At 37.0% G+C, this 21,760-nt stretch overlaps 1 protein-coding gene across 1 annotated transcript in view; it reads right to left on the bottom strand.

The window, feature by feature from the left end:
• Positions 1-21,760, bottom strand: part of cntn3a.1 (contactin 3a, tandem duplicate 1) — a 95,575-nt gene that overhangs the window by 8,500 nt on the left and 65,315 nt on the right. Inside the window, exons 12-16 of the mRNA XM_059333733.1 lie at positions 10,571-10,698; positions 7,239-7,411; positions 3,816-3,933; positions 2,676-2,834; positions 2,313-2,462 (exon numbers count right to left, since the gene is read on the bottom strand). Of these exons, the coding sequence (XP_059189716.1) occupies positions 2,313-2,462; positions 2,676-2,834; positions 3,816-3,933; positions 7,239-7,411; positions 10,571-10,698 (728 nt within the window). The remainder of the gene's footprint in view (positions 1-2,312; positions 2,463-2,675; positions 2,835-3,815; positions 3,934-7,238; positions 7,412-10,570; positions 10,699-21,760) is intronic.

The following is a 21,760-nucleotide window of genomic DNA, read 5'->3' as shown; positions in this document are numbered from 1 at the left end:
TGAAGGTAGTGAACATGTCCAACATTTTCCAGAATTAGACCTTTCTTAAATACATACTTTCTCCACTTAGTGATTTACAATATCAGACTCACTATGAACAAATCATAGTTAGAGATTCAGAGTCTGTTAAGCTGCTAGAAGCTAATGTAGCCTGCTGCAAGCCTCAAGCAGAGAAGAGAATCGGCCTAGAGAGGTCTGGTAAGCTCTCTATTTTCTCACTGCATGCCTACAGATTATTTTCCTTTCAAACTTTTAGTATTTAGCCCCAATCAGCACTGCTAACTGACATCACTTAAGAAAATATATTACATTTTATTTTACATTTATCGTTTGGACCATAGACTGTATATAAAGGCGGACGACATGATAGCTCACCAAAAGTGAAGCGAAAACATTTGATCACCCCTTGGTGGCTGTCTGCAGTAAAGGTCATTAACCCCGCCCCCTTCATGTTTGCAGATGGGACATCCCAAAACATTGTGTTATTTAGGTAGTTCCAGGTGGCAATCTCCGTGTCTGAGCATGGAGGCAAACCAGGAAGTGCCTCAAGCTGCATTCTACCGAAAATTCCAGTAGGGGGTGCATTCATTTCACTGCAAAATGAGAATACTTCTCACTTGATTTATTACCTCATAATTTTTTTTTAGGACAACACTATGGTCTCAATCGCTGGTAAAAAATCTTCTTCAAGACAATTTGATGTTAATAGTTCTAATAAGGGTCCCATTTAGAAGAAAATCGAAGATAAAGAATCATATGATTTGGGGCGTGGCTACCTTTGATTGATAGGTCACTAACAAGGCGAGCCGTAATCAGGAGAGAAGCAGAGCAATGCATATCCACGGCAACGTGTCAATAAAGTTATATATAACGTTATATAGATATAAAAAAGGACGTTTACCGAGTTGGTCTCATAACTTTGACCCTTTCACACTGTATTTTCACTTTCACTTTATTTGAACATTTTGTTCAGTAAAAATGTCTTGTTCAGCGTTTGGCTGGACTAACAGACACTCCAAGGAGTCGCTGCTCAGTTTTCTGAGGTAAGAAATATACATGTTGCTTTTGTTTTTTGCTAGCCAAAACTAACATCCCAGTTAATGCTCCAATTAATGCTAACATGAATTAGCAGCAGCTTCTCTCAGTCGGGTTGCCGGTGTAGAGAGGCGTGTAATCAGTGCCGTCAGATCCCTCTCGCTCCGCCACAGTCCAAATATGGTCTGCTCCGCGTATTGGAAACAAGATGGCGATGCAAGATGGCAACGTTTGTAACGCTGAACTCGATGCTTCCAACAGGCAGTCCACAACCCAATGGGTGACGTCATGGTGACTACGTCCATTATTTATATACAGTCTGTGGGTAGTTCTTATTACACTGATGTATGTTCAAGTCATTTTTCTCATAATAAGTTATCTGATGTGATAAAAATGGCTTATGACATCATGATTGATAGCTGTGATTGACCTGCGATTGAGTTGGGCTGTTGTATAGCCTGGATGTCATGACTCCAACAGCTGATCACTACTGATCAGACTGTGGCTTTAAACAACATCACCAGTGCAAGATGGTAGTGCCTGTATCTGATATATTTTGGCTTCATTTTGTAGAGACATGTCATCCATCTTTACATGCTGTGGTCCCACAAAAGGCTTAGTAAAATGATTGTTAGATATTCAGTAGTACACAAGACCTATACAGAGTCTTAAAATCTGTGTAATTTGCCTTTCAATGCTAACAATAGTAGATTCAACAACTTCAAATTCAAATATAGTACTGCTCTGCCCTTGACTAAAGGGTCTTTTAGACAATGTATTGCTTTATGCTTTTATGTTTATACTTATAAATGTCTGTGTGTATATGTGCACCTATCTGTGTATATGTTTATGTTGGTGAATGCCATACAGCAAAAAACTCTATATGCATGATTACTTATTTACACATCCAGGGTTGTTGTGATTTAATAGTAAAATTTACATTTAGGTCTCTTTTTTTACTGGACCTATTATATGTATTTTTATGCACTGGTTTAAAGACGACTTGTTTTTCCTTTTTCTCTAGACACACAGACAGGTGAAACTGTCTAACTGAAGCTTCCAGGCATCAACATATTTACTGTGCATTTAATTCATTCATGTGTTTTGCACCCTGAGGAAGTTGAAAATCCTCTGAAACACACTGGTACAATAAAGTTCTTTGAAGGGACCTAATTGCAGTGCTGAAGCTGACTCTCTCTGTATATAATGAGCATAATTTGAAAACATTTGTGTCACTGTTGGCAGTAGAGGAAAAGTAAGGAGCTTCTGATACATACGCGTTTCTTTGGTGCGGGCCTTTTTGGAGGGTTGGCTCGGCTCTCCTGTTCCTATGCTGTTGGTTGCCAGGACTCTGAACTCGCACTCCACCCAGGGACTCAAGTCAATGACAGTGGATGACAGCTGCTTCCCCCCGAGCAGCTCAGGAACTGAGAGACATCACAGAAATAACCTTTCATCAAAACCCTGCAAGATCTGCCGCTGAAAGTTAGCCAAGCTGGTGATGTGTTATTTACTGTCACTTCATGTGTGGTGTTTGAAAAAGATACCAGTCACCCCCACCCCCACTCACTCTTTTTTATCTACTCAATCAACTTCACATTCACACAGCCTACACTCGCTGTCAGATGAAATCAGCCTACCAGTGGTCACTGCCTGCCACCCGAGAGAGAAGGGCGTCCTGGCCTGGATGGTGTAGCTGAGGATGGGGCTGTGGTTGTCTATGCCGGGTCCCCAGGACACAGAGGCAGTGGTCTCTGTCATCCCAGTCACCTGACAGTCCACGGGGGGACCTGGGGGACCTGAAAGCATAATTAGTCACAGTTTACTCACACAGGGTGATTTACAGTAGACTATAGAGACTAATGAAGACAAGAGGGGAGAGTGAGAGAGGGCCATAATTAGAGCAGATGTAATGGACTGAAAAGAAAGAGAGCAAAACAATGTTTGTTACAATGAACAAAACACTCTAAAAGAGGAGCAAAACAATATCATTATGTTTTCTGAAATCATCAAAAAAATCCCTCCTGAACAGCCTCAGTAAAAGGTGCGTTGGTGGAGTAGAAACAGCTTAAAGACCTTTTTCAGGTAAAATCTCATAATACCTGAAAAAGGTCTTTGACCGAAACATTTCAGTGAATTAAAGTATCTTTATTGAGCAAGTGAAGTCAGTGCAAAGGATGTGTCCTCTTTTTTTGAGCTACGTTTTTCTGAAGTGCAGTTTATTCTATTCTATTCAGCATGGGTTGCAGAAGGTTCTCCATATGGTGGATTGCAAGCACAGTGACAGGGGTCACGAGACAATTAACAGGATAGGAAAGAAGAAAAATATCTGATTATCATTTTCTGTTGCAAAATCAAATCATATATTTTTCAAATGAAACAATCTAAGGATATTGTAAGGGGAAAGTAACAAATCTGCAACTCATGAACAAGTAACCTGGCATTATTGGTCAGAAACCAAAAACGTTGGAAATCACTGCCATACAGGGGTTTATGTGGGAGGGCAAAAACATATAGAACTTTATGATATTGGTGCATTGTCAGGTTTTATCGTGCTATAATTACAATTCCCACAGTAACTTAGTTTACTTTCTGTCATTCAGTGTGTGATATACAGCAGAGTGGTAATGGTTAGGGTTGTTTCTTTTGCTGCCATGCAGTCTGCTATAGTACTTCACATTATTTAATTTACTGATATATTATACCGGCTGTAAATGTAGCTAGTCATAATGTTTTATCAAGCTGTCATTGCACAACTTCTTCATGAATGTGTAGCTTACCTCTAACTACCACATCGGTGGCAATGGACACGCTGTCCACCTTGGTCTGAACGGCACATGTATATTTCCCAGCATGCCTCAGTTTAATGTTCCGGATCATGATGTCACCAGCTGAGCGCTGTCATTGCATAGGTTGGGGGGGGAGAGGACAGAAAAACAGTAAAATGTTGCAAAATGAATCAAAATGGCTGCAGAAATAAGTGCAAAGCCACAGTGATTTATTTTGGCATACAGTTTATTACACTATGGAAGAGAAAGGTACAACACAAGCCCAGGGACGCACTAAATGACTGAGTGAAGGTTTTTCGTGATAACTTATGAGGACTCTTTGTGGGGAATTAAAAAGCTTCTTTCAGCTCTTTCCCTTTTATTCCTGCTGATTCCATTTGCTCTACAGACAACCATTCAATGCCAAATGCATTATTAGCTTTGAACTTTAAAGTTAGAGCTAATGTTAAGTTGATGTCTTATCTATGAAAGTAAGGGACTGTGAAACAGGACGAGACCCGATAATTACTTTGATGTTTAATCAGGGACATTTTAGAGAGATAAAAATTCAGTCGCTGCAAGTCATTCACTCTTTGAAACTTCCTGCTATCATTAAAAGAATATAACTGGGGACAGAATGGGTAACAGATCTCACACTTTGGCATTTTATATACAACATGAAAAAAAGAACCGTCAAGCAGGCTGATTAAATCTAGTGAGACTGTAAGGGAACACGGAAAATACAGTAATCCTGCTGTGCAGCTTTAAGACATAATAAAAAGGTAAATGGCATTCTCTGTTCATTGCAGGTCACATCTGTGTCTACAAGCCAGTGCAACTGCTTCATGTTAATGCTGACTCGTCTTGATTAATGAGGTGTTGGGAAAAAATCAGAGCAAGCTGCAATATCCGACAATTATAGATGTACAGTAACATTCTGTTTTTTTATATTTTTCATCTCACTACTAAAAATGCTGGCTGTGATTCACAGGGGTTTATCAACACATCCCTCAGTCAGCTTTTCTGCCTCTCTTTCAACTAAATATAAGCGTGTATCAGAGCAAAAATATAGAGCATCTTATTTCCACTGGAAAATATTAATACTTTGTTTGTTCTATACTGATGTGCCTCGAGTATCTTTTTTTAATTCATCACAACCCTTCAGTAATAATAATAATAATAATAATAATAATAATACATTTAATTAGAATAGCAACTTTCAAAACCTAGTTACAAAGTCCTTCCCAACAGCAAAAATAAAAATAGAATCCAATAATATGACCATTAAATAAAATAATAGAACAAAAACAACATCCAAGTAAGAATAGACTGAAATAAAGTATATCGTAAGATATTAAACTTAATTAAAATGTAAAATATAACTAATTATTAGACATACACAGCAGAGTTAAGTAGAAACACACTTTTTAAAAGCGCATTTTTAATAGAAGCAATATGAAAGAAGACAAAGATGTGCTTTCCCTGCTCTCTCCCTGCAAGTCATCCCAGATCCAATCGAAGATTGAAGATCGTGCCCAGATACAGAGGCCATCTCACCCCTGGTTTCCTATCTAAATCTTGGAGCAATACTGTATGGTATTAAACATGTATTGATATACTCGGGGGTCATCTGTGGCGTTGAAAATGATCATTAAAATCTTAAAATTGACTCTCAAACAAACAGGTAGCCAGTACAATTAAGCTCAAATTTGGATTTTATTCTCTTTTTAGAACTAGCGTCTGGCAGCATTAATTATTTGTAATAATAATAATAATAATAATAATAATAATATTTGTTAATTATTGTAAGAAACATGTTTCAATTTGGGACTGCAAAGTGTTACATCCAACCGGAGAGGAGGTGTTGTGGCCAGCAGTGCAGTTAGTGTAAATATTGCTCGAGGCATACTGTTTTCATATTGCTCAGTACTTGCAGAAGAGTATTTTCTCCACTAGCAGACTTAAATGTTGTTGCTGCAGGGCTTTTAATCATCCCTGCTCTGTGTCATCTTTCCAAAAGTGAATTTGAAAATAACTTCAGCCCATAATACTTAATTGTGCCAAATTTGTTTCCATTTCTGAGCCGTAATGTGGAACTGAATGAGCCTGTTGCTTGATTTTTACGCAAGGTGTAATATTACAACATTAAGGTATTAAGGTATGACTCACTCAGACATGCTACTTTCATCTCCATATGAAACAGATATCAGAAAATATTACAGAGGCTGTAAAAAGTCAAATCAATCACTCGTAGGGTTCATACATTAAGGGGAGCAGTACTTAGATGTTACATTAGCTGCATTGATAATGCCTTCACCTGTAAGCCAGTGACTCACTGGTTTTATGTGTTGCAAGCCTTACTGTCCTTGATTTCAAGGCAGACAGTCAATAGTGAAAAAACAGAAATAAATAAAATGTAGTCTTGCTCACAGTTTCCATATAGATCAGGAAAGTTTTTTAAATGTCACCATCCGCTATAAAACATGTCAATAGTTTCTCTGCGTGGGTTTGGTGAATAGGAGTCAAGTGTTTAAATGACCTCCAGACACACGCAATTATAAACTGCTGTTGTTATTGTGCCAGATGCCCCCCCCCCAAAAAAAACAACAAAAACAAAAAAAACCAATGGTGATAAAGAAGCCAAGACCTCATAATTGCTTCTCCTAATTAAAAGAGAAAAATTATTTGGTGTTAGATGATCAAATGTAATGCATGGCTGAACATTGTATAATGAATGGCTTGTTGCTTCTTTTGTCAATGGGCCAGGTGTTACTAACAAATAGAACAGGCAAACATAGAGCCCTCTTGTTCAGTCAAAAAAAAACTCCTCTGTATGAATCATCATGAATAAAGCGTTCAATACTTTGCCTCTTAAAAGACAAAGCTAAAATAAAGCTGTTAATGTGTTAACGATCGCTTTAATGGAGTTCAAATAGCTAATTTCCTTATGAGTCACTTTAACACTGTATATGTGTTAAATGTCGTCTATAATAAAAGGTGATTATGTAGTAAATGACGTGTTGAGTATTTAAAGAGTGCAACTTTTTACATATGGCTTTGCTTTAAGGTGTTCTTCAGAACATCACTTTTTAAGTGGTAAAGTAAGAAGCACGGAGTCACCATGTTCAAGTGGAAACAGATCGTCAAGAGGATTTAGAAGTACATGTTTTTTCTTTTATTTATCTGAGGAAATGTTACTTGGCGAACACTAGATTCTGGTGCTTGAAATAAATTCTGGAGTTCTGCCATAATGAAAAGTTCAAGGGTAATTTTAGCAACTACAAAACTTGCGTGTATACGCTTTCTTAAGCCCACAGTTCTGACTGTGATCTTGTGCAACTTTTGAAGGCTGCAACATTTTCTTGTTTCTTGTTCGATTTTTCTTCATGTCTCACCCTGAAGATACAGAGGATCTGAAGATATCATTGTACTCACCCCACCAACTTTCTCAAAATATGTTTGGCTTCCAAAGTGGATGAGCTGCTCGTTGAAGAACCAGGTGAACTTGAGGTCCAGCGTGGGGTCATGAGACACCTGACAGGGCAGCACGATGCTCTCACCCACGGTCACGTCCAGATGACCTGCTGGACTGGTGATGGAAGTTGGCTCTGTGAACAGGCAGCATCAAGTTAGAACGGGAAGGCTTGTTCACACATTAGATATACTTTTAGAATACTTTTCTAGACTGTTCAGACTGTGTGCTGTATATATTTAGCAATACGCATATTTCTATTAGGGCTGGGTCCTATATCGTAATTTAAATAATATAGAGATATCGTGATGTGCAATTACATCATCTAAAATAATAATAACAAGCACATACTTGCTCAAATTTCTCTGATAATCTGATCTAATCTGTGAAGTATTTTGAGGGAATATCATTTGACGATTGTCAGTGTATTGCTGGTAATATTTATTCTTCTTCATCATTTCACTTCAAACTGTTATTTTAATTTTGTACTAGAGTTCTTAATTAAATGAGAAAATAGTTAGTACTTTTCATTGTCAAGTACTTAAATCATAGAGGATTATACAAAAATGGGTTTGCTACAGTACAGGTGCATCTCAATAAATTAGAATATCATAGAAACTGGACATGGACTTTTCCATGATATTCTAATGTATTGAGATGCAACAGTATGTTTCATATAGACTAAATATTTATTGAGTTAGCAGGAAACATGCTGTATTGTAATATATATAGCTATCAAGATATGAAATGAGCTAGACTGAGCTATAAGATTTTGGTCATATGGTCCAGCCATACTTTCGGCCAGCTTGTTATTTCTTCTTTGTGTTTCTTGAACGTTGAGAAATAATTGCAAAAACATACCACGCTCAAAAATAAATCCTGCCTTTCATCAAACCCTGTCCTGTATTGTAAACAAACAAGATAAATTACTTTTGACTCTGCCTTATATTGCATCTCTTTCTTTGAGTTTCATAAAATAAGTATGGCCTGATATAACACTAAACAACGACGGAGTAAAAAAACAAACAAAAGGGAAAAACTCAACCATTATGGCAGGTCAGATCCGAGTCTATAATTTGGCTCTGTTTGTGCCGAGGCAAAAAAGCCATCCTATTTCATCCTCAGCGTGGTGCGCATCAACATAATCTTTGGTCTGTCTCGGCTGGGTGTCTCATTCAACGGCAGTGTGGTGCACAGAATATAGCACAGGCTGAGAGGCCCATACACCAGTCCACTGTGAATTATGCATGCATGTCATAAGCAACTAATGGACAGGCAAGCCAATGCAGCATGTCAGGGGGAGTAAAGGTCTATATTCAGCTCTGTCAAAACAAGCCAGCTTGTTTATCTCACACCCCCTAAGGAGAAGCGACTGGTCATGGCAGTGCATTCCAGGTGAGTCTTTGGAAAGTTTGCACCAGATGCAAAATGAGAGGGGTGAAACTTTCTGCTTCCGATTGCTAAGCTGTCACGCTCATTTCCTGTTATGACTGGAAGGTAAATCACAAATTGGCTCCCTCATTCCCATCAGTGTGCTCCGTACATGGCAGATCTCATTCTGTGCACCTATAGAATGACTGCATGTCCCAAACAACCATAAAGAGACATTTTTATTGTATAGATACATGCTGGATTTTAATGGTTTCATTTGAATTAGCATTGGAATGTGTTGTTACGCTCCAACATGCACATTCTGAGGAAGTAAATCTTAAAAAGCACGCCTGAGGTTCAGCTAAGTCAAAACAACACATTTTGGGATGAAGTGACAATAACCTTTGGTGGAATTTTGCCAGGTGAAATGCAATTAACTGCAATTAATAACACAGCAGGATGAAAAGAAAATGTGCTCAGAATCCATGAAGTGAGTCCTGGTACAAAGTACAACATTAATAATTTAGTTGATTGGTCATTTAATTTGCTATTTCCAAGCAAAGACGTCAAATGTTTCCTGCTTATCAAATTGAACAATTTCCTGCTTCTCTCTGAGCTTTTAGCATTGTTGTCCATTAGGGTTTTGGGCTGTTTTATGAACAAAATAAGAAGAAGATGTTACCTTGGGCTCTGAGAAATTGTGATGACATTTTGTGGACTGAACAATTAATCAATTAATTGAAACAAAATATCTCCAGAGTAAACAAGAATGGAAATTATTAGTAGTTGCAGCTGTTCTCAAAATATGTTAATGTTTTCTTTCACTGTTCTAACATTATGAGTACACTGACCTGCAAGCAGTAGCTGGTAACATAATTATGGCTTGATTAAACTCATAATGAGTAATATTTTAGAGGATCGCTTTATGTTTTTAATACCTTATTCTGCAAAGTACAGTGCATGGGCAGTTTACTTGACTTGAGTACAGTACTTGAATAAATGTATAATTTAACCTCCACTCCTGATATTATAAATAGACAGACGTAGTAACATACAGTACGCTGTATAACAGCTCCGTTCGTACATGTAAAGAGGCTGTAGGGGAAAAAAAGAAAGCAAATTGGGTTTCTTTGCAAGCCAATTTGCAATTCAAAAAACCTGTGAAGAGGAATCACCAAAAGGCATTTTAATAGAGCACTGTTGTTGACTCTGCTCTTTAGAAAAGCCTAGAAAATTCATTGCACTGCAGAAGTGTGTGATTTAAATGGATTGAAATCTTAAACAAACCGAGCATGGCTATGAGACGCCGTGCAAAAAAAAAGTAATGAATTAAACATGGAGGTGCATGAATGCAACAAGCTTTATGTCTTGCTTCCTGCAGTCACTGCCAATCAACTAATTGGACTGTATATCTGTCAGGTAAGAGGAGGTTTGTCTTTATAGCAGCCCTGCTTCAATGTTTGTTCATCAAGAATGCAGTCAGGGTCAGCGTGGTTAATCCTAAATGCAGGTTGTGTCTCACAGCTTGTACCGTGCTCTTCAAAAATACGGACAACTGTAAACGATGTGTTGGTTTATTACAAAGATAATAAATCCTGCAGGGGCCCTGATGTTGAAGTAGATTAAATAAAAGGTTTTAAAACAACCAATCCCATCTAAAAACGTATGACAAGAAGAAAACAAGTTTTCAGTCTTTTATATTTATATTATGTGTTTGGTTTTGATGTGATTGCACTTTTCGGTATAATAGTGATACTGTCTTAATAAATCAAGATTATTGACGCGTTATTTGCTGTCTGTGTGGTGTAAGAGCAGTTGTTGCCAAGGGAACAGCTTTTGGGGATGAAAAAAACAATAAACAAGTAATATCCAGCTGCCATTTACAGGGTTGCTGCTGTTTGAAGTTGAGAAAATAATATTTTACCTTTAACCAATAGGCTGCCAGCACTGCTTGCTACTCCAAACTGGTTTCTGGCTACACACGTGTAGAGTCCCGCATCCATTTTAGTAACATTGGAAATCCGTAGGCTGCCATTATCCAACACGGTAACTCTGTGGGGAAAAGGAGAAAAACATTATAGACCAATAGACAGTGCAGCAGAGTTGGGTTGATAAAGTTCAAGTGAAATTCAGCTCTACTTGTCGAAGCTTGCGTAGCTGTCATTTTATATATATATATTCAAAGTGCATAAGAATCTAGTCTAAATGAGCAAGTCCAGTGTCCTAAAGCATTTCAACTTTAGCCTGGAGTTTATCTCAGAGAATTTAATTGGCTCTCTGCATGTTAGCGTGCCATAAGGAGAAGCTCAATGTGAAGAGTTGCAGTTTGATTTCTCAGCACTGAGCTGATAAGGACAGTGCAGAATCTCTCTATGGGAGGAAATCTCGTTTTGAGGGTAACACTTTATTTGAAGGGGTATGCATAAGACTGACATGACATCTGTCATTAAGATGAAGGAGGATTCATGAATGCTTATGAATGTGGCCATCAAGTGTCATTCGGTCAATTATGTCACCTTTAATGCAAAGTTGACATTGTTTGGAAAGTCTTTGACAAGAACACAGGATTACTTCCTCAAACAGAGGGCTCTGACATATAGTCATGGAAAAAAATATTAGACCACTCTTGCTTTCTATAATGATAACAACAAAAATAGCTAATAAGAGTTTAATTTATGAGCTGATATCTAACCATTTTCCATGGTTTTCTTGATAAAGATTTTGGTTATTATCAAGAAAACCATGGGAAATGGATTTCAGCTCTTAAATTAAACTCTTAAGAGCTATTTTTGTTTTTATCATTATATTTGTCCAAACACATGTACCTTTAGTTGTATCAGGCATTAAAATAAACAAGAAATTGAAGAAAACAATGGTCTGATATTTTTTTCGATGACATTTTCACGTACATGTACATTTTGTACTTTTGTGGAAAAAAACAAAAACAAAAGAGGATCACTTGTTCTTTGAAAAAAAAAGTTTCTTTTAACATTTGTGATCATGTATGTTCAAACAGGAAGTGAGGAAGTAGTTAAACAGATTATGATACTGATTTATAAATACTTTAGTCAACTAATTAAGTGTGCTCATACATTATTGGGAGGAGTTTTCCACTTGTTTTCTTTGCTTTCCTTGCAAGATACTAAAGGTGAAAAGGGTGAAACATTTTAACGGATAGATATCACCATGATACCAGATGATTACTTATGTTACAATAATACAATTATATTTTGTATCACTATTTTTTCTAAATTGTATGTTTGATATGCAAATGATGCATTATCTAATTAAATAATGTTCTAACTTGCATCCAATTCCAGAAAAGAAATCTAATAAACTGAATAAATCCAGGTTCAAAATTCTTGTTTCATATTGATGATATATAAGAAGCAAAGGTTTTTACAGAGGTTTTTTATTTTTATTTTTTAAATCTTTTTAATCACTACATTAATCAGAAAATACTGCCAACAGACATGGAAAATGATATAAATCAGGCTCTGAATGACATATGAACAAACCCCTTCTGTAAAAATCTTTGGATTAGAGATAGAAATGAAGTGGAAACAGCAATAATGTTTGTGTGTCAATCTGACCCGGGCCATGTTTAATTATCCAAAAGTGTGAGTAATCCAAATCAGCATTGTTTATATGTCAATAATAACTACATTACTAACCATTTCAATCAATATTTAGTGCAATGCTGTCTTTACCTCTCACAGATCTTGGTTCAATGAGGATAATTCAATCGTCTTTCATAAAAAAATGCATGTCAAAACTTTTTTTTATGTACATTGGAAAGAATACAGTAGTTTTACATGACATCGATTAAAAAAAAAAAAATTACATTGTATTATTTTACATTTTTAATTTTTTTCTTTTTATAAAAAATACTTTGTGTCAGTTTGACCATCAACATAAGAGGAGGGTTAATCTAATTAGCCTTTAAAAATATGCACTGTAAAATGCAATTTCTATTACATAGAGACTAGGTGAATAGGACAAAAAATTTAAAAAATGAATTTGAACTTACTTAACTTACACTATGACAATTAATTTTGTATCACAAGATTTCTTGCATTGTATGTTTAAATATGCAAATGAGGCATTATCTTATACTAAATTTTGGTGAATTTAGGACAAATCCACTGACACAAACAGACTAAGTGCAGTCAAATAAACACTGAAATGTGTGTTCTGGTTGTTTCCTTTCCACTGGTCTAAAAGATGGAAACAAAATATCCCAAAATCTCAAAATTGTCCAATGCATGCAAATATGATGATTTAGCTTGTAGTGTCTCGGCTTCAGCAGCAGACATAAACACACAAAAAATGTGATAGGAACATTTCCATATAACTGGGCTGTTACCTAAGAAACTCTCGCTGTCACATATGCCGCACTGTTTGCATCTAATGGATATGGATCCTGCATCCACTGCTACATGAAGACACATCAGCCTAATAACACCCTTAAGAGTGGAGGAAAAAAAACGTACCTGCTGTGCTAAAACAAACTAAACCTACAACAAAAGAGTTGCAGCGCAAAAGTCACACTGAGAGTTCATAGTAATGGTAGGCTAAAACATAATGACATGACTGTTAAATTCTACGTATGTACAAAGAAACAGTGCTACTGCTGAGATCCAACACATACAATTTAATCCGACGGAGTCTTGTATATGTCAGGGAAATTTCACCAGCAGAGAAACAGATTTGACCCGCCTGGCTGTGTGGTAATAAGTTGAACCTCCGTGACAGATTGTACCAGAGGGTCCAAATTACAAAGACTCTCATTTCATCTGTTGGTGTCATCAGTCAAGCCTGACAGATTCCCTCTGACAGAGAGTGTACTGCTTCGACTTCACCAGCCAACAAGGTGCCTGAGTGACGTAGAGCCAATGAGAATGAAAGCCAGGTCAGCAACAAGATGCTGCTTGAATTAAGCGCATATGCTTTAATATCTATCTGTTCATGTTTATTTCATCTGACAACTACTGTTTCATCTCACAGCACCAAGCCATGCATGAGCTTATTTTTCTCTATTATATTAACTATGGACAACACAAACTACAGGTCATGAACTCATTTTTTATGTTATTTTAATAAAATATGGCCAAGTAATAAGAAGGGATACATTTCTAAGCTGGAAAAACAAAACTTTAGAAATACAGATGGCCCCTGTTGATCATTCGTAGGGGGGTGAGACCTTAAAAGCATTTCAGCAAGTCCTTGAATGCCGTGAGTATAGAAAACACACAAAGAACTTGTTAGGAAAAAAACGCATAATGACATTAATTTAGCACCTTTTTAGTGCAATTCCGGCAGTCAAGGATAGAAGAAGAAAAGAATTTCAGTGAAAGTTGTTTGGTGAGATCCACGCACATCTGTTTTATAAAAGTCAAATGAATGGAGGGGTCACAGGTGATTGAAGAAAAAGAAAAAAAAAAGAAGGTTTGATTAATTCTATTTGCTGTGATGCCACACAGCAAAGCATTCATTTCCTTTAGTTTAAAAAAAAAAAACTAAAAAAACTGGTGGTACAGAACATTCCGATTAAAAGCTAAAAGGATTTATTCATGCAAAAGAACCATTTAATTCAAACCCTCATTTCTTCAAAAATGATCAGATATCACTTATATTAGCTTGTTATAATCTATCACTAAATGATTTATTTTTAATACCTCCTGCGCATGTTTGATGCTTTTGTCTTTCCTGTTATCAAAGTGTTTCTGCTCGTTTGGAAACACATTTTCCTTGTTCTCTCTCCTTTGATCTCCGTAATTACTGGAGGTAATCTATCACATCCCTTAAAAAGACAGGGTGACTGAAGTTTCTGCTTACTTCCTGTGTTCTCCTTCTGTTACGCAGTTTCTCGGTGCTCCTATCTTGCTTTGTGGATGCACTAATCGCTGCTTTTCCCTTATCTTGTTTTTCAAAGTAAACAGTCTGAAATAAATACTGATTAAATATGTTTGTCTTTGTAAAGCAGTGTCAGCAGATGTAATTGTGCATAATCTAGCTGCATGTTCTCTGTTAATTTAACAACATTTAGCTGAGGTAGGTGTCTTAATGTGGTTTGTCTGTCAACCTGAATGGGTTGTGATAAATTGAAAAAAAGTCCTAATGTAATCAAAGACAGAGCTGTCCTTTTTTGTATTTGTTAAAAACCTTTTTTTCTGGCGACAGAGAAATCAGACAAGCACAAATTATATGTTCCCGTCTCATCCGACTTCTTGTGGTGTCGAGTGAATGATCTCCCGCAATTTGGAGCAATTCAATACATTCATCCATTCATTCATTATCCTTAACCGCTTATCCGCACTCCTGGACACATAGAGTCATTGAAAAAATGATTATACCACCCTTTTTCTTCAATTTCTTGTTCATCTTAATGCCTGGTACAACTAAAAGTACATTTATTTGGATAAATGTAATGATAACAACAAAATAGCTCATAAGAGTTTAATTTAAGAGCTGATGTCTAGCCATTTTCCATGGTTTTCTTGATAATAATCAAAATTATTATCAAGAAAACCATGGAAAATGGCTCGATATCAGCTAGAGACAGACAACCATTCACGCTCTCATACACACCTACGGGCAATTTAGAGTCACCAATTAAACCTAAGCTGCTGTTTTTGGGCTGTGAGAGGAAGCTAGAGTACCTGGCAAAGGGAGAACAATTTAATTCATTTCATTATAATTATTTTCATCTTTTTCTCTCCCTTTCATTTTACTTTAATCAAACTATGAACATCTGAACAGAAGATGTCACACTGACTCATTTATGTAAGAAGATCTACTCATGTCACAGTCTCTTCAGTAGTTTACTTAATTGGCAAGGTAATTAAAGTAAGTCAGATCCCCGTGACTGGGACCTGTGCTGGACCCATTTTGATCACAATGCTTCAAATTTCCCTGATTGCAGTTTTATAGAGAATGTAAGCCTCTCCATGATGTAAATTTCATGTATCATTTTGAACCATTCTAATGGTGGGTTATCTGGTTGTAACCACTACCTAGTCAGGGCTTTCTTCCCTCCAACAAGTAATATTTTTATTTGTCTGCTGTAAAATAAACATTCAATACGACAGTGCCTAAATATATTGGCAAAAAAATCAAATGGACTAAAAATTTGAAATACAGGTACAAGACACGTGAATTTAATATCAGTAAGATGCAAGTTTTGGGCAATCCCAAAAAACATGATAACAGTTTGCAACATTTGAACCATATAACCTCCAACAACTTGTTCCAACACACTGATGAGTGGGAGTAATGAAAATCTCATGGTGTTCTCCAGCTGTTAGAGGCTGTGGTTACCCACTGTAATCTATTAATATTTTCAATTCAACACCAGGGTGTCTGCAGGTTTTAAAAAGTCTGTACTCGTGGGGACAGAGCCTTCTCTGTGGTGGCTCCAAAGCTGTGGAACAGCCTTCCTTTTCCAGGTCAGAGCTGCACAGTCTGTTGAGCACTTTAAAACATATTAAAAAACCTATTCGGTTCAGTCCCAGCTAGGCAAGAATCCTTGTCTTTTTTTTAAATTCTAACTCTGTTTTAAGGTTTAGTTGTTATTACTATTTTATTGTTTTTAGTATTTTATTGTTTTCATTGTTTTTGTTTATAACTATATTTGTGTATGACTTTATTGTATTTTAATAACTGTACAGCACTTTGGTCAACTGAGGTTGTTTTTAAATGTGCTCTATAAATAAACTTTGACTTGACTTGACTCAAATTTAAGACTTTTAAAGACATTTTATAAGACCATAATGGATACAATTTAAGACCCATTTCACATCCATACTGGCAAAAAAGTACAAAACACATGAAGGAAAATGGGAGGCCCGGAATAACTTGCAAAGTAAGCGAAAAAAGTAAGCGTCCTCAAAAATGGAAACATTTAAAAGCGAGACTGAAATTTATGCATTTGTTTTAAATAAAAGTACCGTTAATACATTTTTAAGCCCTTTCAAAATTGTATTTAAGACATTTTATGAGATTTTCAGAGAATTTTAGACATTTAAAGGCCTTAAATTCAAACTGGATTTTTTTTATTGGATTTAATATCAGTTCATTTGTTCTATATGTAGAATATTTTCAGTGCTGGTAAAGTTTGATGATGATGGGGCACAGCCATTAAATTTAAAGCTAAATTCACTTGCATTATTAAGCTATTACTATATATTATCATTATATCAGTGGCAAAAAAACAGCTTTAAAATGCAATAATATCAAATATCGCAATAAGATAATATAAGGATAATATATAACAAAATAAGTTATTGTGACACTTGCATCCATCGCCACTTTATCTTTTAGACTATTAATTACATGTTCGTAATGTCTGAATGTCTTTTTTAAGCACCTTATATGAGAAGCACTTGTAAATTTCGTTGTATATTTTTTAAAACAATGACAATAAAGGAAATCTTGAAATGATAAATGTTCAAAACTTTCTGGCAACTACAAGTATTAGATAATGCAAAGCAGATCTCCTAAATATTTTCTGTTGAGGTGCAATCGTGCAAAACCAGGACTCAAATGAATACATAGAAAACTACATCTGATACCTTTTTTTCCTACTTCATTAAATAAGCTAATCATTGTGTAAATGGAAGCATTCAGTATTGCGTTAAGTGCCATACAACACCTCCCCGTCCAAATTATTTTTTACACAAAACACGCTCTCATGCCAACTTCGTCAAATACACTGCGCCACTACACTTCACCACACGACAGACTGTGTGGGTTGCAGCTGCTGCGGTCACTCACACGTCTCATTAAATCAAAAGAGCCTGCAGTGATTGGCTGCAAACTAAACCACACAAATAGTCTTTTTTTTTCTAGATCTTGGTATAAAAAAGGATCAAATGCAGGCCGATTAGAGGTTTTTTGATACAACTTGGTGCTGGGTTATTTTGGTCAATGTACCTTGTGTATCCTTGAAGATTTATCAACATCAATGATAGAAATTATATAACGTAGGTACAATACTAACGTACCGTATCAATCTGGAGAGCCCTGACAACACGTTGGAGAAAACAAAAAAAGAATCAATACAGGGTCAATCACCCTCACTGATCATCACTGAATATCTGTTGTACATCTCTGGAGAATGAAAAAAATAATAATAGAGGCAGGACTGAGGCGAGCTGTTACAGAGCTGATCCCTCAGTTGTCACACTGAAGTGAAGAATCTGCCTTGCCATTGTGTCCTACAGCAACACCGAGCCTCCACCGGCTCTGATCTCCCCAGAGGGGCAGGCATGAAGAAAATTCCCTGCAGGGATCAATAAAATATCACACTGTTAAAAAATGAATTCCCTCGAGCTAACAAGACAGCCACTGCTTGTTCAGCTAATAATTCATTTGGCCTGGTGTGATCAAAGTTATTACAAACAAGCAATAACCATTAAGCCTCATGTGCAAAGATTAATATTTCATGATGGGAAACAGCTGTTAGACTTAAACTCTGACGCCACCGTTTATCAGACAAAGGGATATTCATGATGATTGCAATGTGTTGGGGATTTCAGTCTTGAAGCGCGATTTGTCAAAGAAACTACAGCACTGGGTAAACATTATACGCTTGCAGAAAATATGCATTGACATTTTTGATGGAAGCAAAGCACAAAGAAAAACAGAAGACAGTTAAAATCTTCCATGAGAAATGTCATGACAATTTGATCAAATGGTTTCCACCAATCTTTGATACAATCATGTCTTTCAATCACGGCTATAGAACAATTTCCTGACCACATTGACTCTTCAGAAATTAATTAGCTACTAGATAAATGCCCTGCCCCGCAAATCCTCACTAGAAGCTCCCACCTTATCTTCCAAACTGCACGACAGTGTAATTGAGTTGAGCCAGTGTTTCAGACATAACTGGTTTGAGAGTAGAACTTGATCGCCCCTGTCTGAAAGATCCCTTGAAGGCATCCTGGACCTCCCAAAATGATCAAAAATGACCTGCATCGCCTTAAAGGCTGTAGGAATTAAACTACATTAGCCTCGTCTCCAGTGCCCATTCCCCATGGAGCCGGAGGTATATTCTCCTAACTGAACTGAGGGCTTTCCGTTGTAATGGACTATAACAAAGAGTTATGGATATGAGATGTCACAGGGATAAGACTTGCCATTAAACTGTGCAGCAGCCTATGTCAGGCTTCCACCTCGCCAAAGCTACAAAGGGACAGTGCAAGATAAAGATGCAATGAGCATTATCTGTCTAAAATGCTTTCACTTTGCTTCCTTTTCTCTCAAAGGTTGCCCCGGAGCAATTAAGGTATTGGGGGAATTTGTGGGGTACATAAAACTTGAGCAGTGTGATATAGTAAACAGGCACTTTACCTCAAGCTTATTGGCTAGTGTTAAAAGTGAGCTACTGGCTGTATTCGAAAAGCCTGCTCTGTCTCTCCATGGTGCAACAAAAAACTAAGAGGCTGTAAATGAAAAACATTATTTTAACCACTTAAGGATTGCACAATTAACACAGTATATTACTGAGAACTTACAGAATCCTCAAGTACTGATTAGTTCATTCTCTAACAATGCATGATCTGTACTGGCAACACATCCAGAAAGCTCTTGCTGTTTTAGTAGCAGGGTTATAAATTGATTCACATTACATGGAGAAGCAATACGTATCGTTTAGCGTAACAATCTTAAACACAGTGGTTCAATCTAAAGGTAATATTCCTGAGAGCTATTTCCTATATCCATTTTACAAATGCTGGCAGTGGTCAGCAGTGAAATTAAATTAAGGTAAGCACTTTATCGTTAACCTCGTAGCTGCCTGCATAAGTGCACAGCAACCCTGTTATAAGGCTATCTCGTTAGACGTGCCTGGGATATGAGCTGATATAGGTATCGCCGCAACGTGATTTCATTAACTAATCAGATCCTGACTTGTTCTTAGTTGATTTGTTCTCCCCCGCTCCAGATCCTTGAAAACATTATCCCTGGAAGATTAGAAGGAATTATGGGTATTTTAGTTGAGCCAGTGGGATGGATTAGTGTTGTGCCACTGCTGTAATAGCACTGGTAGCAGCCCCATTTCGATATGGAGGAAAGTAAATGCTAACGAGCCAGGAACAGGGGAATAGGTTTGTGAGAGATGCTGCAATAATGTCAAAGTCTAACATCTTGTATGCAGCTCACCCACTTCAGGGTGAGGCTGCAACGTTAAATCTCAAATGGGAAATCTCGCCTTTATGGGCGCGATTGATATTGCACATTGCGGTATGGATGCATTTTCCTTTCAATACTTAAGAGGATGATAAATCTGCAAGCTGGGTCCAACATTTAGCAGGCGCTTGCAACACATAATCTTGATGCTGATTCTGCTACTCCCCCTCAAATAAAACATCTCTCTCCTGTAACTGAAATGTCTCGGGCCTGGCATCTGTATTAGCAAACAGATCGCACCCTTAGTTTCTCCGGCATACCGTCTGACAGGGGGAGGTGAGACGTTACTAAACCTGCTGCACTCCCACTGTGGTGGGATGGATATCCTAGAGGTCGGTTGTGCAAAAGCTGCTGAGCCAGTTGAACAATTAATCCCATATCAAATGAGAAATCTGGACCCCCACTATGTCACCGCATGTGCCGGCAGGTGTGCTGTGCCTCCCGCTGGTACATTTCCTGCACAAAATAAAGATGTTATCAAACAGAGAGTGGAAATGCATCATTGAGAGATTTGCGTAGAGCACACTATGGCGGTCAAATAATCAAAAAAATACGTTCTGTCTCTTTTTCTTATCACTTTTCCTTGACTTTGATGGAGAACGTCATGACAGGAAACGTGAAGGAGAATTTAGTAAGGGCTTAGAAAAGACAATCCGACTGCATTTACTCTTGGCTATGTTACATTATCACCCATAAAGTTGAAAATATTTTTGTTTTCAGACACAAACCTCTGTTAATTGCGGTTTCATTTTCATTGTGATATGTTTGGAAGAGACTGATTAATAAAGTTTTGAGAAGATATACACTTTGTCACAATATTTTCATGGAAAGAGGTAAAAAATATTTTATTCCAACTTCATGGGTGGATGTTTTTGACGTGATAATACAGTAAGGTTCTGACGACGAAAAGTGTTTTTACTGTGTGGTTTTATGAAGGCAGTATAAAAGTTGACTGAAGGTTGAAATTTAAATTATAAAAAGTAATAAAATCTACCAGTCACAAAAGTGAAACGAAATGGTTGTCACATTGTGAATGTTTGCTCATGCTCACCCTCTTACCCACCCATATTTATTGACATGAATCTAAAAAAAGTATTATTGTATTAAAAAATCATTGTCATGCAAAGTCGGCATAACATCAAACATCATCTGGCCAAAAACATCTCATATCCCTTTTCAAAAATGCAGCATGACCTTAAATACTGCTGCCAATGGAATTGTTGGATGGCCTTATTTTCCTTTCTTTTACAAAGGAAGGTCCAGTGTATCCAATGTTGAAGGAGATAAGAAAGAAGCACCTTTCCTTGAGCAAAAAAAAATTTGAAAACAGCCTGTGTTTTATACAACAAGAGATTATGAAACTATACCTGAGAGTTAACGATTTCCCCCAAAAAGTTTTGTACTTTTTCCTGTCACAGCAGCAACTAAAAGTGCAATGACACATCAGGGCGTTTTGGCTGCTTCCAATTTAATCTTGTTGAATGTTTCGAGCTTGTGAGAACTGCAAGAGTGCAAATATCATCAAATGGTGACATTTCAGAAAATGAAGACGTACAAGTATGCAGTATATTTCCTGTAATTGGCTGTTTGTGCAGGTGACTGTGCATTTGAAACAGGCACAACATACATCCAAGTCACTTCTACTGCAGCGATGGCCATTCATATGAAGGCCATGTTGTTTGAAGCTGCATTCTACCATAACTGCACATCTCCCTGATTGCTGCCATGTGAGAAGAAACAGCATGAATCCCGATCAATCAGTGACTTTACAGCCTGCTGCTGCTTTCACCAGCATTGTATCTTCAGGGGGAGAATTGGTTTTTCTTGTCTGATTAACATTTGTTTTTCCTTTTTCTTCTCCTCTCTTGCACACAGAGGTATTGCATTGATCAGCACTTAACCTGATTTCTAATAAAACAAG

This window comes from Centropristis striata, chromosome 5 (genome assembly GCF_030273125.1).
Source record: "Centropristis striata isolate RG_2023a ecotype Rhode Island chromosome 5, C.striata_1.0, whole genome shotgun sequence".
Taxonomy (NCBI): Eukaryota; Metazoa; Chordata; class Actinopteri; order Perciformes; family Serranidae; genus Centropristis; species Centropristis striata.
The sequence above is the reverse complement of the archived record's forward strand: the minus strand, read 5'-3'. Positions and strand labels throughout refer to the sequence as shown.